This window comes from Homarus americanus, unplaced genomic scaffold (assembly GCF_018991925.1).
Source record: "Homarus americanus isolate GMGI-L3 unplaced genomic scaffold, GMGI_Hamer_2.0 scaffold57980, whole genome shotgun sequence".
Taxonomy (NCBI): domain Eukaryota; kingdom Metazoa; phylum Arthropoda; class Malacostraca; order Decapoda; family Nephropidae; genus Homarus; species Homarus americanus.
In genome coordinates this window covers 13018596-13037716 of record NW_024716703.1, presented here as the reverse complement: position 1 = coordinate 13037716, position 19121 = coordinate 13018596, and the positions used below count along the sequence as shown (strand labels likewise).

Sequence of the window (19121 nt, the reverse complement as noted above, 5' to 3'; positions counted from 1 at the left end):
CTTGTTTAAGTTACAAATTAGAATGAGCTTCGAAGGGATGAATATGACTATAAAGAAATAAAGGTAAGCCAATAAGCTCTCTCTACTTCCTATGGAGAGTGGATTCATAAAAATACAATTCTGTGAACAATACATGAAATACATCAATCATCCATAAAAAAGAGAAAGAGAAGACCGAAACCTTTCAAAACTAGCAGTGCAATAGCTGTCAAAACACCTCTCAAGATCCTTTCTAACACCAAACTAAATGGAAGTAACAAACAACTTTTATACTGTACTGGTAATAAATGTACTAACCAAGTTGGGTCTGGTGTGGTTCAGACATCTGGACCAGGGCATTATCCTTCTTGTTGAAGAGAATCTTGACACGCTGAACATCTCCATACACTCCTGCAAAGTACAGCATCAAGGGGGAGGGGGTCACTTACTACATCGTTGAAGTAACAGCAGCAGAAGCCATCCACAGTACACCAAAGTTGTAACTGTCTGCCTGCTTTTGAACAGCCTTTCACTGTATGAGATAAATTTACTATCACATCCAAGATACCACTTCAAGGAGCAAACATTTAACCAGGGATAGAAGAAGGAAAAACAATTACTACTGAACTGGTACCTCTTGATCAAGATTGTAATATAGGGTAAACCTGTTCCTTTTCTTCTTTTTTGTTCTTTATGAAATACAGCTTTAAAAAGGTAACTGTAAACGGTGTGCCCTCCATGAACTGCAATTCACGGCTCTGATATCCTGTGTTAATTTGGAAAATAGACTGCAACCCAAACCCATCAGAGTAGGCAACCCATTGGAGCAGTCAGGCAGTATAAACACAAACACTACTATATACACATAAATAAAGTTCTGGTTATTAGAAGCAATATTTATCCACATTGTGACTCGGGAATGAAAGAGAAGAAAATGAAAAAAACAAGCCTGTAAAACACAAATGCTACTGAAGATCAAATTAGTGACAGTGCATATCATTTTCAAGGTATCAGGGAGGGATACATATTTACAGTTTTCACACACTGCATGCATTAAAAAAGGAACTTAGAAAATCAAATATTATGGATTGAAATTTGAAAAATAAAGTTGATATAACCACTGAATATGAAATTTTATCTTTTAAAAACTAATATACTACTATTTAAAATGATGTATGAAGATAGAACAAAATTTATGCTAAATGAGGATGCAATACAAATGTGGATGTAGTAAAAGTTTTGGCAGATAATATTTTGATTTGAATATAAAAGGAGACTGGATTCTATACTCTATGCTATAAAAAAGTAACAAGTGTACAACACACAAGGGTGCTGCACGTGCAATGACTGAGTGACGTACCGAAGAGGGTAAAGAGAGCGTCAGGCGTGACCATCTACAGTAGAGGAGAGTCGCGAAGGAGAGGCCAGTCCAGCAAGAAAGATGGAGTCCAGGGGGCACCACAGCAAGAGAACATAAAACACATCACGTTAGACACGACCCTCGGGTTCTGGCCATTGGTTGTGGGCTAATGTAAGGGGGGTAGGGGGGAGCAGTAGTGCTGCTGGCCTGGTGCTTCCACTAACATCACTCACATCAGCACTGGTGGTGCCAACACTACATTACACTGCACAACTCACAGGACTGTCTGACCATCACTTCATTCTAGTGGTCAGGGATCACATCCATTCTCTACAACTTTAGAAGACTATACTACACCAGCACTAGGACAAACCCCAACACTTGTCCCTGCCAATAGGGGCGTTCTCAGATGATGAGTGTGAGCAGTGGGAGAGATTCAGCGTTAGTGTTGGCAGCATGGAGGGAGGATGGAGTGTCTAGTGTGGCAACAGACCAGCAGGAGGCACTCTCTGGTACCAAGATCACACCCAACAACAGGTGGGCAAACAGAGGCAGCACAGTTAGGATTCAATATAAACATGAAGAGGCTGCACAATTATATTCAATTACCTAGAGAGGCATTATTGATTGTAAGCTGAAGATACCCAAAATCTTGATCCAGAGAATGTTTAATATTAAAAAAAAAAAAAATTCAATCAATAAAAAATCCTGGGTAATGCATAGCTACTGAATGATGATATTCTTTGGCAGTAAAATCTATAAGTGAGGAAGCAACAGTTCCTCTTCATTAATTAGCCAGGTATCTAGGATAAGAGGCCAAAAAAGCAAGTTATTGCTGTATACATAAACCAGGATTCAATCATCAGTTAAAAGTTGCATGTAGCTCAAATATATTATGTAAGCTGGGAAGTAGTATTTTACATGAAGTTTAATCTATGAAAGATGAAGTGTATCCTAGAGGTTTTAAAACATAAATGCTGGGTGAAAATGCTTTGTATTTTATTTGGCACAGAAAGATGGATATGCCACTTTGTACAAAAAGAGGGTAGTAATGAAGATCTTGGACTGGCTAGAAACACAAGACTATGACGACTGACTATTGGCTCAGCAGACATGGCCTTTCACAAGGTATAAGTAGTGATCAGTGGGCAGACCCATGCTTGAATCACTCACGAGTGTGCTAGCATTTAAAATTAACAGGATAAATAAGAGCTGCACATGCTTGCAATGCCAGAAAATTCTTGGAGCAAACTGGGTTCAGAGGTTCAAACTATAATAAGACTCCAGTGCAGCACTCTCGAGCTGCTGTAGTATCCAAGCAGAGGTCATGCAGCTGTCAAAGAGTATCAACAGGGATGGGTAAGAGAGAGAGTGTGCAGCTGCACACACTGCAATATTTTTATAAATTTAAGCCCTTTTATTATACTTTGAGTGCATGTGCTTTCTGATACTATGTGAACACAGACTGGGATAGCACACAATAGTGTATTATTAAAATGTACTTGTCATTGAAACTTAAGTGTATGCTACTGAAAACTGAAAATCTGGAAACATTTTCAAAGAATTACCTGTTCATTTAATGCCTAGGCCAAGAGAAATATGATAGCAGCATAATGATAACATTCTTCTGGAGATTGTACACAATAATATGCCATAAATGGCAAATCGACTTAATTTATTTTTCTCAAAAGCTTGTCCATGTGGTAATCTTGAAAATGTCACATATCTAAATACTGTACAATACAGTACAGTAGTAATACAAAGACTGCACTTTTTAGACTAGTTAATACTGGAAAGACAGAAAATATTATTATTTGTGTACTGATAAGTATTAATAGGAAGTAATCTGCATGGCTGACATAAGCAAAGCCAAAACAGAAATGCTCCATGATGCAACATAAGAACTGACCTCTTCATTCAAGTTGGACACCAGCAGGACACAGTTGGGAGAGGGCTGGCCTGGCAGACGAATACCAGCAGCACCAAGAGCAGCAGCAGTGGGAGTTACTCCTGCCAAAGGCATACCTGTGAAGGGCATGCCTGGAACACACCAAGAACATATTAATCCTCTTCTGGTGTTGTTAGCCGTATAATCAATGTAAGAACACTCCAGTTAAGTTCATCAATGTTCTTGCAACGTCATATGTACTCTACAGTTTTAAAATGTATATTATTACATCAGCCTTAAGGCACTTTCTTTGAATCTAGAAAATGAAAGGTATTACTTGTTCAGTAAATTAAATAATGTAAAGATCTACTAGAATTACAAAATTTCAAAGCTATTGCAAAGATACTTTAATGAATTCAACGTTTCTTTTCTTTTTCCAAAAATTAGCTGGTGCATAGAACTAAGGACAAGGAGAGGATGTAAAAACCAGGATCGATAGTCCTGTAAAGGAAATAAGAAGAAATTCTTAACATCAATATATTTCAAGGTTTGAAAAGAAAGTTATAGAGGATCCCGGTTTTTCACCCTAATGTCAAAGCATAGCAGGTGCGCGCCGTCACATTTAACCTACCTGTTGGAGTAGCATTCTCGCCAGTACGGTTCGGTAAGTTCAGATTAGGAGCTGAAAGAGAAGAAACTGAAACAGAGATAGTACACAGTGAGAGCCCAAGTCAGGTCAGGTCAGTTTAGGACATGCTAACACGGGAACAGCTGGCTATCACGTTTGTGGCTATGATGATGACAAGGGCTCAGCATTAGAAAAAGTACGGCAGCAGTCCGAGGTAAGAAAGATAAACATGTAGTGGTGTTGGTGATGGCGGCGGTTGTAGCCATTGACGGCTCAACAACACCGAGGAGTGTTGGCAGTGAAAAGCGACAAGATGACCAGGAGTGACCCCAGACAGGTCCAGGAGTGACCCGATGCTAACCGGATCTTGGTCAGGGTGGAGTAAACGCGGGTCTAGTAGGCTAGAATGAGAAAAAGCTTTGGGGGAGGGAATACAGAGGGACTTCTTGAATGTTTATGTACATGAAAATTTTTAAAACTTCTTGAAAACCGGGATAAAAGATACAAATTTTTAGAGAACAGGATCAGGAAGTAAGTGTTTAACAAGACTATAGGAGGACAAAGGTCTTAATAGTATTCAGGAAAAAATCAAAAGCTGGGAAACTTGCAGGTGAGTATGAGAGAGAAATACCCTTCCATCAGACCCCAATATCATTTGATTATTATAATGGCACATGTAACATCTGAGTCAGGTATATAGATGCTTATATACCATTAAATAAAACAAACAATATTGAATCCTAAGTCAAAACAAAATGATATTGAACGTGATTTCACTGTACATTATCAATCTTGAGCTGAAGTAAAAATCAGAATATATATTTCACAAGAGGTATATTTTATACACATTATAATAGAAAATTGACTACTCTTAACCATCATTTCTTAGTACTGGAATTCTACAACATTAAAACAAAACCAAATAAATAAACAATAAAAATGATGGATTCCTACAGCATCAATCAGCACCATACAGTATCTGTAACAATTAATACCCAATAATAAAAAAACAATAATCAATATAATGAAAATAAAATGAACACTGGACACACGAACTTCAATCCCACTTTTGAAGCAAAGTAAAATAAATTTTGAAAAATAAATAAATAAAAAGAGCTATGAACATCTTGAGCCTAATTGGAAATCGACCTTAACAAAACTACTGCATGGCTGACACTGGCTTTATTGAATGCTCCCTGGTCCTGCTAAACCCAGGACATGGCAATGTTTGTGAAGGCAATACCTTATTTCAACATGTACTCCATCCTTATTTCAACACATACTCCATGGGACTAGCATTCACAGGGAGAAGAGATAATCCAATCTCTAGTTTTCTAAATGCTGATAGATATCACATATGTTAACAAAACTATTTGACTCAAGCCAGTCTCATTGCATCAGTCATTACACAAATGTCATTTGACTTGACACACAACAATCATCTGCTAAAGCAAGGCCAAGTAACTCAAGCATGCCTTTAATTATTTACAACCTAATGCTTAAATTCATTTTCCTGTTTGCAATAATTATCAAAATGTACTGTACTTCACTGTGCAAAAGCCAAAATGGCAACTGTGACAATATCAGCTGCCATTACCACTTGGTATGACCAATAATATTGTCATCATGGTTGGGCTCTTGGCCTTGCTACACGTTGATAATATTAGTAGTAACAAAAAGCAAATGGTACTACCCACCACCCACCACGTAGACTCCCCCTTACATCTCTCACTCCTTCAACCTGCTACTTTACCCTTTCACTGGACAATCCAAGTTCATTAAATATTACATTAATTTTAATGCTGAACAAAAATGTTTAACAACTTTTAAGTGTTCCAATTCACATTGCAACCACTGGAGATCAATCAATTTTCCACAAAATGGCTCTCAACTATATTGCTTTTAAATTGCTAGAGCCCTGGATAATGAACAAACACATTATACACACTTTGCTAGCTTGAGGGCACAAAGTGAAAGAGGGTCATAACTGGGCACCAAGCAGGTAGCAATCTAGGAGAGGAGCTGTAAGGGGGATGGTGGAAGTGGCAGCAGTGTTAATCGTGCAGTACCATACCTCCCGCAGGTGAGGCCCCATAGGCAGCGGTTAGCGGCGACGAGAGTCCATGCATTGCAGCAAACGGGGAGGCTAGCACACCGGGGGCACCTACAATATTGATAGCACACCCTGAGGCTGGGTCCACGAGCCCCCACCACACACACACCCTCTGGCTAGGGAAAGCAGTCTCTACTTCCAATCCAAAAGGAATGTACTGGACCCACTATCAAATGAATAAGAAAGCAAAGACTTTTAAACCTGAGGGTATATGAAGTTGCACAAATCCCAGTAAGAAATACAGCCTTTAAAAAAGCACTGTATTATCAATGGTGTTTATCATATTACCCATCAAATTTAAAAACCTTTTTTTTTTCATTCATTTAACTAGTGTCACCTCAAAGACTACACTAGGAGACTTTGAGTGGGAGCAGAGACTGTTATTCCCATCAAGACCCCTAACTAACACAACAACAGCGCACAGCTAGTATCAACATGCCCACATACACCCACCGAGAACTATACTGTACTTATAAAAGAACTAACACCCTCTGTGAAATCTACTTGGCTGAAATGTCTACATTTGGATTAGTGCAAATAAAAGCTTTTAATTCTGACTGCTTTGGTGGATCCCAACAGCTACAACTCTTAATTAGAAAAGCATAGCTTCCAACCCTACTAGAGCTGTGGGACTAGTATGAGGGCGAGTGTGTGCCAGTGTGTGTTAGACAATGGTGGTCACGTGCACTCGGGCCGTGTGTGGCAGAGGTGCTGCTACGTACGGACATCACGGGGTTCTCCCTTCCTCGCCACAAAACTCAATAAAAACCAGCACATAATATAAAAAAAACTACACAGTACCACTAAACAAGGTTTCCAAAATTGTCCCCTACATTACTCGACTAATAGTGCTGAGGTGGACTTTTAATTGTGGTTTTTAATTCAGTTTTGAGGAGGCTTTAGGGAACCAATGGGTCACCCTTCAAAATGGCATTTTCTCTCTCATCTTTCCAGGGATGAAATTCTGGGGATTACAAAGGGACTGTTTTGGAAAAGGTTTTGGGGTAAAAATAATAAAAATATTGAATAAACCCCTGACATTGCAAAATAATTGGTTTATTAAAAAATTGAGGCAGACAAAAAACTAATTTAATGTTTTTAAACTTGTCCTGATCAGTCTTGTTTGGTTTGTTTTGTCATTGTTTGGAAAGTTATTTTGTATGTGAAACCAAATAAATCTGGTACATAAAAATCAACAACAAAACGCAACAGGAAACGTCCAAGAGGACAGAGGAATTGAGTGGAAAAGTTGGTAAGCAGTCTGGAGAAGAGAAGAGGGGGACAGGCTGGTGAAGTCTGGGGAAGAGGAGTCCAGAAGAGAGCAGATGGGGAGTCCACAACAACCTAGTCCCACAGCCACACGCAAGCAACATATCCAGTTCTACTAGGCATCAACACCTTAAATTATTACATTATTACAAGTTTGTTTAACTAAACACTTAATTCTACAAATGGACCAAATAACAAAATAAATACTGTATAGCTTAATTTATCACTGGTTCTATGTTACTATTTTATGAATGTGCTTGTGGGCTGGGATTGGTAGTGGATAGATGGGCCACTTTGCATGCAGGGTGGCCCACGTGGGAAGCAGCCCACATTGCGTGCAGGGAGTGGCCCGCTGGTCGACCACACTGCTGGGCAGGCACGCCACTTACCACCAATAGCCAGGGCAGAATCCAGGGCAGGGTCACCCGTTGGAAGGTTGGGGTTGGTATAGTCCCTTGATTTGTCATTGTTGTACTTCACGTTGAGGTTGCTCAGTTTGCTGTACTCAATGCGTAATGTACAGCAGGCATTGTAGATATTCTGCCCATCCAGAGTCTGTATACACACAGTGAATATGGAGTATTAAGCATTACTTCCCATAGCAATATGATTATCATCTTAGAAAAAAACAAACAACAGATTTTATGTAATTTAGAACTGGAGAGACATTTCACAGATGAGAAGAGATCGATAAAGCTCTTCACTATATGTTTATTTTTAAATGCTATCCTTCAACTACCATAACCTACTTCATCATATTGCCAATGATAATAGATTTGAACCATCAGTCAAATTTCTTTCCTCTAAAGATATCACAGGTATCCAAATACTGTATCATTATTGACCATATTTTCTTTTTCATACTGTATTATGCTTACCATTTTGGCTGCCTGTGCAGTAACTACATCAGGATACTGGATCAAGGCCTGGAATGTATCTGTAAAGAAATTATTTTATTCATAAAATGTGAGCTGATACACAAACATGGTTAATGAACCATTACAAGGAAATTATGTCTACCAAAGAAATTCATGATGCATTCCACAACTAATGAGGAATTTCTCATTTACCACTAAATTTTCTTTGCAGATTGACTCCTTAAGACTTCAAATAGACCTATTACAAAATACACCACAATTAGGTAAAAATGCATAAACCACCAAATTTAAATTGTTACAATTAAAAACAAGTAATAACCAATTGTTTCAAAGCTTTCTGTCTTCCATTTCATGAACATGTCCTTTAGAAAATAAACTGTAGCAATAAATTGATCAATTCTGCAGTCCTTAAACAATATACCAAATAAATAACCCTACATGGGATCTACAGTATATAATATTAGTTTAATCCAGGTACAGTATGGTGGCATGGTGATTAATACACTAGACTGACAGCTCACTGATCATAGGATCAAATCCCCAGTATGTATATAAGTACAGAACTGCATGTTTTGTATCTGGTATGAGCTAGTACAATACAGAACTGCACTGCACTTGTCCTACAACTAGAGTATAGTACTGTAGTTAACCATATGCAGCCAAAAAGCGAAAATTTGCCTACCCTATCTCGCCTCTGGTAAGGAATACTGGGAACGTGGGCCAGATAACAGGTTCATTAATACGGTTCACTGGAAGTGATACCAAGTTGTAAAGGCCATATTTTCCTGTCAGTCATCCCTTGAAAAGTTTGGGTTGAACCGTAAGTGTAATCTTGTTAACAAACTTAGGATTATGTATGAAGCAATATGACATCACGGATGAGGGATAGTGGAATATGCGTGTTGGTCCTGTATTATGGCAGTAGCCCTGCTTTTCTGTTGCCCAATAAGAGGTCGGTGGAAACCTTTGCCATACAGGCACATATACCAACCCTCCCAGCACATCAGGTGATGTATGGATCATTACCCAAGTCAGCAGACCCCCACGATCCTTTTTTTTCTTACTGTGTACAACTATGTTCATACGGAAGCACAACAGCAAATCCCCCCAGGCATGTGTAATTGGACAAATAAAACATTTATGAGTGAACTTAGTTTTACTGCATCTTAAAACCATTTGTACTGAGGAAACTGCAATACACTGTCCAAATACTGTTGATAGTAACCACAAGCAACACTCCTACTGCAGTACTAAACAACATTAATTGTAATACTAAATTAGTGTAAGCTGTGAGAGGGTAGGATTATGGTGGGAAGGTTGGTCGCTGATAAACAAACTCTCCAAAATAGCACGAACATAAACAGACCAGCCATCTGGCTTAGCACTACTACCTCTCCCCCCTATTTAACAGCCTAAAATTATTGTACAGGTCGGGTATCTTTAATTTGGACACTCCTTCAGCACATCATACCAAAGTTCCCCTCACCATCAACAATTTCTCCAATTAAATAAAAAAATTAAAGGAAAAAATTATCCTATAACATTAATGTTAACACTTAAAAATTGCAATACTATAGTTGCACTGAACAGCACAGTACCGGGTAATTCATGAAATTAATAGGGTAAACACTAGTACAAGTGGGGTACAGTAATACACATTTCTTTAAACCAGTAATTCATTAACAATTTCAAAACTATTCAGTTTCATTAAACATTTTCTAAATTATATATTAGTTCTTTGTAATGCAATACAGTAGTGTCATTCTTAGAGCGATGTATAATGTACAGGTAATGCCAATCATGCTGCTTGTTTTGAGGACAATACGAGGCGAAATTTTTGTGGCCGGCATGTGGTATATCTTGGCACACTGGCACCAACGTTAGCCACATTGATAACTACATTCATAGTAGTGCAAGACCACCACCGGAACACAATGATAGCACTATCCACCCCAGAGGCAACAGGTTCACCACAACCTGCATCTTGTCTTACCTTAACACACTGTTCTACTGCTCCTCTTTCTCCATCAATTAATCAGCTACGCTCCTTCACATTTCCCCTCCCTAAAACAATTATTATATGCCACCACAATTCCACTCCCACCATCAATACTCCACTGCTCTTCCACTCCCCTCATCAATACTCCACCACAGTTCCACTCCCCCCATCAATACTCCACTGGTCTTCCACTCCCACCATCAATACTCCACCGCTCTTCACTCCCCTCACCAATACTCCACCACAGTTCCACTCCCCCCATCAATACTCCACTGCTCTTCCACTCCCACCCATCAATACTCCACAGCTTTCACTCCCCCCATCAATACTCCACAGCTCTTCCACTCCCCTCATCAATACTCCACCGCTCTTCCATTCTCCTTATCAATACTCCACCACAATTCTACTCCCCATCAATGCTCCACCACAATTCTACTCCCTATTAATACTCCACCACAATTCTACTCCCCATGAATACTCAACAGTTCTACTATCTATCAATACTCCACCAAAGTTTAACTCCCCCATCAATACTTCATCACAGTTCTACTCCATCAATACTCCCACCATAGTTTTACTCCCCATCAATACTCCACCACAGTTCTACTCCCCATCAATACGCCACCACAATAACTCCCCCAACAATATTCCACCACAGTAACTCCCTCATCAATACTCCACCAGAGTTCTACTCCCCTCATCAATACTCCATCACAGTTCTACTCCCCTCATCAATACTCCATCACAGTTCCACTCCCTCATCAATACTCCATCACAGTTCCACTCCCCTCATCAATACTGCACAGTTCCACTCCCCTCATCAATACTCCATCACAGTTCTACTCCCCTCATCAATACTAATCAGTTCCCTCCCTCATCAGTACTCCATCACAGTTCTACTCCCTTCATTAATACTACACAGTTCCTCCCCTCATCAATACTCCATCACAGTTCTACTCCCTCATTAATACTCCATCACAGTTCTACTCCCCTCATTAATACTAAACAGTTCCTCCCTCATCAATACTCCATCACAGTTCTCCTCCCCATTAATACTACACAGTTCCACTCCCTCATCAATACTTCATCACAGTTCCACTCCCCTCATCAATCTTCCTCCATCACAGTTCTCTCCTCCTCATACTACACAGTTCCTCCCACCATCAATATTCATCCACAATTCTACTCCCATCAATACTCCCACCACAGTTCTCTCCAATCAATACTCCACAGTTCTCCCCAACAAAACTCCACCACAGTTCTACTCCCATCAATACTCCACCACGGTTCTCTCCCCCCATCAATACACCACCAGTCCTACTCCCCATCAATACTCCACCACAGTTCTACTCCCATCAATACTCCACCACAGTTCTACTCCCCATCAATACTCCTACAGTTCTACTCCCCATCAATACTCCACCACAGTTCTACTCCCCATCAATACTCCCACCACAGTTCTACTCCCCATCTCCCACCACAGTTCTACTCCCCAACAATACTCCACCACAGTTCTACTCCTCCACAGTTCTACTACCCCATCAATACTCCACCACGGTTCTCTCATCAATACTCTACCACAGTTCTACTCCCCATCAATATTCCAGTTCTACTCCCCGTCAATACTCCACCATAGTTCTACTCCCCCATCAATACTCAACAGTTCTACTCCCCTAACATTTCTACTCTCCCATCAATACTCAATCACGGTTCTACTCCATCAATATTCCACCACAGTTCTACTCCATCAATACTCCACCAGTTCTACTCCCATCAATACTCCATTACAGTTCTACTCTTCTCATCAATACTCCACTGCTCTTCCACAGTTCTACTCCCCATCAATACTCCACCACAGTTCTACTCACATCAATACTCCACCACAGTTCTACTCCACACAGTTCTACTCCCCATCAATACTCCCACCACAGTTCTACTCCCAACAATACTCCACCACAGTTCTACTCCCCATCAATACTCCACCACGGTTCTACTCCATCAATACTCCACCACAGTTCCTCCATCAATACTCCACCACAGTTCTCCCCTTCAATGCTCACAGTTCTAATCCCCCATCTATACTCCACCACACATCTACCCCTTCAATACTCCACAGTTCTACTCCCCAGCATTACTCCTACAGGTCTACCCTTCAATACTCACAGTTCTCTCATCATTACTCACCACAGTTCTACCCCTTCAATACTCAGTTCTACTCCCCCATCTATACTCCACCACAGTTCTACTCCCCATCAATACTCCACCACAGTTCTACTCCCCCATCAATACTCCACCATAAAACTATTCCACCGGTTCCACACCCTCATCAATACTCCATTACAGTTCTGCTCCCCATCAATACTGCACCACAGTTCTACTCCCTCATCAATACTACACCACAGTTCCACTCCACTCATCATTAATCCATTACAGTTCTACTCCCCTCAACAATACTCCACTGCTCTTCCACTCCTCATCAATACTTTGCTGCTCTTCCACTCCTCATCAATACTTTGCTGCTCTTCCACTCCCATCAATACTCCTCCACAGTTCTACTCCCCATGAATACTCCACTAGTTCTACTTCCCATCAATACTCCACCACAGTTCTACTCGCCCATCAATACTCCACCATAGTTCTACTCCCCAATACTCCTCCAAGTTCCATTCCCCTTAATACTCCACCAGTTCTACTCCCCCATCAATACTCCACCAGTTCTGCTCCCCCACCAATACTTCACCACAGTTCCACTCCCCTCATCAATAGTCCACCACAGTTCCACTTCCCCACCACAGTTCTACTCCCCCATCAATACTTCACCACAGTTCCACTCCCCTCATCAATAGTCCACCACAGTTCCACTTCCCCACCAATACTCCACCATAGTTCTACTCCTCACCACACTTCAGCTCCTGTAAAAGTAAGATGCAATCGCTCCTATACATTACAGGTGTGAGTAGATTATAACCTTGACAACTCTACACAAACTTTTAAAACAGACTTGACAGACACAGAGTAACATCAACTTACTGTTCTTTGTGAACGTGACGATTTTGAGCACTTTGCCGACACGCGAGAAGATCTGCAATGGGAGAGATAAGAATTATTATGTTGTACTGTACAGACTGGAATGAAGTGTCTCAATCCCCAAGTGAGGTCAAATGAGGTCATGTCTCGACGCCGAGACTGGCAAGAGGATGAGTTAGGGAGGGTGACCAGACTCAGTAACAATGAAGAGGGAGGGTGCGGGGCAGGCACCACCCCCACATGGCTGCCAGACGCACAGGGGAAGAAACCCGGCACAAAACGTGCCCCCGGCCCGCCTAGCCCGCATGATCAATATTTCATTATCCCTTGTATGAACACCACCATCGAAAAAAAGACCTCGCTACCCCAACCTGCCAGCTCAAGCTTCATTATGGAAAAGATGAAGATGGCGCAGTCTACCCCTTACTGCACTTATGACAACATAAGCGTCAGTCCTGAACACCGCTGACACAAAGTGACTTCCAACAGCAACGTCCTCCCCATCCCCCTCCCAGCCAAACAACAGGCCGGGGAGCAACAGAGCTTTTTTTTCCCTTCTCCACGCGGGGGGAGTCAACCTGAGGGTCGTGTAGTGGGGGGCTACATGAGTCGTGTGTGTGGGGGTGGAGGGATTTAGAGGAAACGTGCACTACAAAGGTTTGTTCTACTCGTCCATGTCCCAGCTTTTTCTTTTCTCAGCTGTGATATACGTTAAGTATGTCTTCTACATTTAAGAGATCCGCCGTCAAGTCATTATTACAAATTGCTTCCGAGTCAAAATACGACATGTAACAGTAAATTGGCGATTCCATAGGGGATGGACCCCCCCCCCATGAACCTTGCAGACTACATGCTGGCATACGCGTCTCGAACAAGTACCTATATTATTTATACAAGTTCGTTAACGTTCGTGAATGGCGATAGCAAGACATAACGTATATGCTTGATGCCGAATAAACATAAAAAAATGGCTGCGATGTGTGTAAAGTATTGCTTGTTACTGCAATACATATAATAACCCGAGTGAACGACACAACACCGGTGAGAAGCGAGGAGGCATTATGACCAAGGTAACATTGGTGAGGAAGAAGCCACTCAGTAATGCAAAGTGCGCTTCCCACTCCCTTCACCCCAGTATCCCTTCAGCGACATCTGATAAAGGGAATGTCGTGTACACAAGGTAAGCGTCTATGTTACATCATTTCATGGGTTCCCTTTACCCTAAAAAAAAAATACACAAATAAAAGCCAGTAAGACCAACGCGTTAAGACCCAAGACAAGGATACATTCTACCCTGGAAATTGTGGCGGCGAGGGAGGAAGAGCGTGGCCCAAAGGTGGGGGAGGGGAGGCGCCGCTATCTGGCATGTGATAGGAAACTTGTTGGAGAAGGGAGGCGACGGTGTGCAGCCCAACTGTCAACATATCGCAGCTGTCGTGTCACTGTCAAAGCATCTGCCATATCACACCCTCCGCCCCGTGCACCACAATATATTTAATTAAACGTAAATTGAAGGCGCCTCTGGTAGCGTCGCTCTCGACACCCGGGAACTATTAACGGGCAGCCGTGTGAAAAACACCTTCAAAGGCGTCCCCTGCCAAGAGCCATCGCGCGGCCTCTCACAACGACGCCACCAGCCTCTGTAATTATGTGTGCCCCCCACGCCTCCCGCCTGACCTACCAGTAAATATTACAACGACATGGTACAGTATCTATCACTCCTCCCTCCTTCTGTAACCCAACGCCCCTCTTCCCTTCACGCACTGGTAAATAACTCGCACCGCGGAAAACGGAGCACATGAGGAGTGAACACAAGTCCTGATAACTGTAGTGCATATTATTAGTGCAGGATCCACCATCCTGGTCCAGTGTATACGATCAACGCCCATTTTCTCTAAGTAAATATAATTTCCATGAAGACGGTTTTCTGGTTCCTGTCCAGATCTCGCTTGACCTATCTTCTTTGAAGCATTATCTGAAACCATCAACAATTGTCATCTTCTTTTCACGTAGTGTTTAAGAATTAACTGGAAATACAGCGAATCCTAACATTAACACCAACGTGCGCACACAATCATGTCCTAGCTTAACCCCACCTACCCGGAGACACTATGACTTGCCCATTATACATGCCAACTTCCCACTTCTCACTCAGGGCGACATCTCACCAAACTCCACTCCAGGTTTCCCATCTCGCCCATGCCAATAAAAACTTGCGTGATTAATACACTGCCTCCAGCAACTTGTAAATATCTTCTCTAAAGTTCCGCTCTAAACTCCCGCCTCAATTTACCTAGCTAATTGATTGTGGGGGGGCAGGGGGAGGGAACACTCCCAAGACAACAATATAGCTTTATGGGTCCCCTCGCCTTTCTTTTCCCTTCCCGATGCCTCACGCGCTTTTCAACAAACCTTCGCCTAATGCAATAACGCCATTACTACCTAAATTTTATTTCACCATCCCAAACACTCACACGTGCAGATTATTTGGTACAATTAAACGAATAAAATAAAATACGCCTTCATAAAAATGAAATTTAATGTGCAGGTTTATCCCTTAATCCGTATGAGCGAGAGGTGCAAGAAAAAACTGCGAGAAAAGGTAATTAAATTAATTAGTGGTAGTGGGTGGCGGCGTAGCCGGGAACAAAGCCATCCACCCACCACTCACATGCACACCACGCTGCTGTGGGTCATAGCCTTCACTTGATGCCTGCCTCATGTACGAGAAACCAAATTATTATTGGTTTGTCAACATTATTCTACCCTACCTACTTGGGGGAACATCATCACTATATACGCTGAGTAAATCAAGGTGGCAGAATGTGGCAGCGGTAATGGTTAAATATATATTTATCTATTTAATTAAGTGGTCAAAACTCTCAAGATCAGGAGCACACTCTCCACCTGATATTCCCAAGCGAGTCAAAGCGTACATCTAAAACACTGAGAGGCTCCATTGCCACACACGGCCGCCAGAAACACAAACGACCAAGCGTTGATGAGAAGTGGAGTTGGATCCTTAACAATCTCTGCCGGGTGACCGATCACTTCATAAATCCGACTGTGAGAGATATAGGAGTAATGATAAGTAGGAACCTTAAGCCAAGTAAACAATGTGTATTTGCTCGAAACAAGGCTAATAAAGTACTTGGGTTCATACAAAGGAGTGTTAGTTACAAGACTAGCGAGGTCATCCTAAAACTATATCTTGCGCTTGTGAGATCTCACTTGGATTACGCAGTTCAATTCTGGTCACCGTATTACAGAATGGATATAGAATCCTTGGAAAGAATTCAGAGGAGAATGACAAGGCTAATCCTGGGCATTAGGAACCTTGAGTACAGAGACAGGTTAAAGCATCTTAATTTGCACTCCCTCGAGAGACGTAGAGTGAGAGGCGATATGATAAGAGGTGTATAAATGGAAGTCAGGGCTAAACAAAGGGAACATTACAAAGGTACTATCCAACCAGAAGCGAACTCGTAACAATGGTTTTAAAATAGAAAAAAATCGATTTAGGCGCGAAATAGGTAAACACTGGTTTGGTAACAGAGTAGTGGATGAATGGAACAAGTTACGCTGGATAGCTTGAAACATGGGTTGGATGCTTATATGAGCAAAAGGGGTTGAGTGTAAATGGGACTGCCCAGTATGGGCCAATAGGCCCGCTGCAGTTTCCTCCATTCTTATGTTCTTATTTGAACCTTAATATACTGTACCACTAAAACTCACTATTCTATTCTATTTTTTTTAAAGCAACATGTACGTAGTTAATGATTAGCTCGCAATTATTTGAAGTGTCAAAAGTGTCTTGGATAGACTAAGATGATCTAATACCAGCAGCAGAAAGTATGCAGGAATGCCAATTAAGTGGAAAAGTCGCTAAATCTACCGGAATTCGATTCCTGTTTGCGACATTTTGTCATCCTCCGTGGCTAGCATTTTTTTTTAAGAGAATTGTCACCAATTTGGCGATTTACCTATAAACTTGATGGTTTGTAAACGTGAACTTTGTTATAGTAAAGCTCTTGTTACGCTTTAAGTGCAGGAAAGTGGCTTTCTTACCGTAGAACTCGGATACCTTCACACTGGTTACTCACCCAAGAGATTATGGTGTATCACTACGTAGAATTTTGCTCTGCTTCCGGCACTCAATGCGTTATGTACTTGATAAATGATGATTTAGTGAATTCCACTAACTTCCAACATCCATCTAAGTTATTGGTTATACTTTGTCATAACCAATGAGTCATTACCCTTGGTAATAATGATAATAGAGGGATCACAGATACGGGCAGATGATTGCACTTACGTTTATTTGGCACAATTCCATACACTGGACTTATAATTTGCATGGATAGGTCAGTCACTCACATTCACGCCACAGTACCGTAAGTTATAAGGGAGAGTTTGTCAACCTGGTGAATTAATCGTTTAGATCTATTAGGCCGGCCTGGAGTGCTCTTGTAGCAAACAGGCCCTCACCATTGATCACTTCCTTTACAGGATGTGTTAACTTGTCGCTGGACTTAACAAAAAAATCTCGGGGATTTGCACACACAGACCCGTAGCACTGGTAGGACTGTATGGCCCCTAATCTTAAGTCCGCGGAGCAGGAGGTCTTCTCTAGCCCAAGGTCTAAAGCCCACTGGCTAAATTGGTTTTTTGAGGCGTGAAGTGATGAACAGTACACCACTGTCTCACTGGCCTGCCCCCCCCTACATGTCCCAGTCATGGCTGGCCGGTTACCTTATCTCTACCGTAAACAAACATTTGGGATGGGTTGTGCGGGAGGCCCAACGCAACCCATGACAGCTCTACATCACTTAGAGGACGAGTGATGATTTTCTCCTATAATATCTGAGGGTAAGTGCTGTACAGTCGAGGACAAAAGTTCGCTCTCCATTGTGAAACTGTCACGGGAATGCGTCTCCGAACGGACTTACTCCGAGTGTTCATCTCATTTTGGGCTGGAGCGAACTTTTGACCCCGACTGTACCTACGCAATATGTTAAAATTTCACTGTAGTATTCTTAAATCTCAGTTTATATACCGTATACAGTATAACAAAACAAGAATCTAACAATTGTCGAGTTAAAATAGCGACTTGGCAACCTGGAAGTATGAAGATTATACACGGCTCTGTAACCTCGTGCATAGAGGCAAGAACAAGTTGAAACCGAGATGGATGGCGGTGCACAATGATCGATAGGGAAGGAACGACGAATTCTGTGCCCCGGTGTTTACATAGTTGTAATAGCCCAGTTGGGGAGGGCATTCACGAGGTGCGTGGGGCCTGGACCTTCCTCCATCTCCTCCCCTTCTTGCCTCTACCAAACACGAGGGGAGGGATGGCGAGATAAGGGAGTGGGATGGGGTGGAGTGAAGAACGGTGAGGTCCAGAATGGTGAGATTGGGGTGACAGTGGGACATATCCTCGCCATTTTAGGGACCTGACTCTACAAGCGCTTCGCTTACACCCTTCAAAACTCTAATCGACTTATATGTGTGGTGGTGGAAAAATATCCGTTGTAATTTAATAACACAGGGTCTTACTGTCACTTTCAAGAAAAATATGAACAGCACTAAGCGTGAGAGCTGGCAATGTGCTGTAGGGGGCAACCCGGGCAACAGTGTCGATATAAACACCCCAAAAACATTATCGGAATCGGATCTCCAGAATGTCCCGTGGTGAGTTTCCCTTGCCACAATTCTTGTCATACTCTTTTTCTCAGGGCAGGGGAAGCGTGGTCATATCTCCTGTCCTCACCAATACACTTCATAATATATAATCTGGTGTCTGCCCATTCTAGCTACTAATACTGAGGAACAATAGGTGTGACGATTGCACACAACAGAGCCTCCTGCCTAATCATACAGTGACTGTAATAATTCGTGATCAAGGGCCTGGGGTGAGCCGTGTAATGATTAGCTACCTGCAAGATCTCTCCCCCACACCCCAACTACACACACACAA

The 19121-nt window shown here is 41.9% G+C and overlaps 1 protein-coding gene across 9 annotated transcripts in view; it reads right to left on the bottom strand.

Annotated features, from left to right (window-relative positions):
* LOC121858281 (polypyrimidine tract-binding protein 1-like) overlaps positions 1 to 19121 on the bottom strand; it is a 161719-nt gene that overhangs the window by 15682 nt on the left and 126916 nt on the right. For 4 of the 9 annotated variants that reach the window (XM_042354592.1, XM_042354591.1, XM_042354596.1 and 1 more), the window contains 8 exons: positions 13145 to 13196; positions 8116 to 8174; positions 7627 to 7792; positions 5930 to 6019; positions 3859 to 3924; positions 3249 to 3379; positions 1340 to 1373; positions 298 to 390 (listed from right to left, as the gene is read on the bottom strand). In XM_042354592.1, the coding sequence (XP_042210526.1) occupies positions 298 to 390; positions 1340 to 1373; positions 3249 to 3379; positions 3859 to 3924; positions 5930 to 6019; positions 7627 to 7792; positions 8116 to 8174; positions 13145 to 13196 (691 nt within the window). The remainder of the gene's footprint in view (positions 1 to 297; positions 391 to 1339; positions 1374 to 3248; positions 3380 to 3858; positions 3925 to 5929; positions 6020 to 7626; positions 7793 to 8115; positions 8175 to 13144; positions 13197 to 19121) is intronic. The other 5 variants (XM_042354593.1, XM_042354595.1, XM_042354598.1 and 2 more) reach the window with 5 other exon arrangements.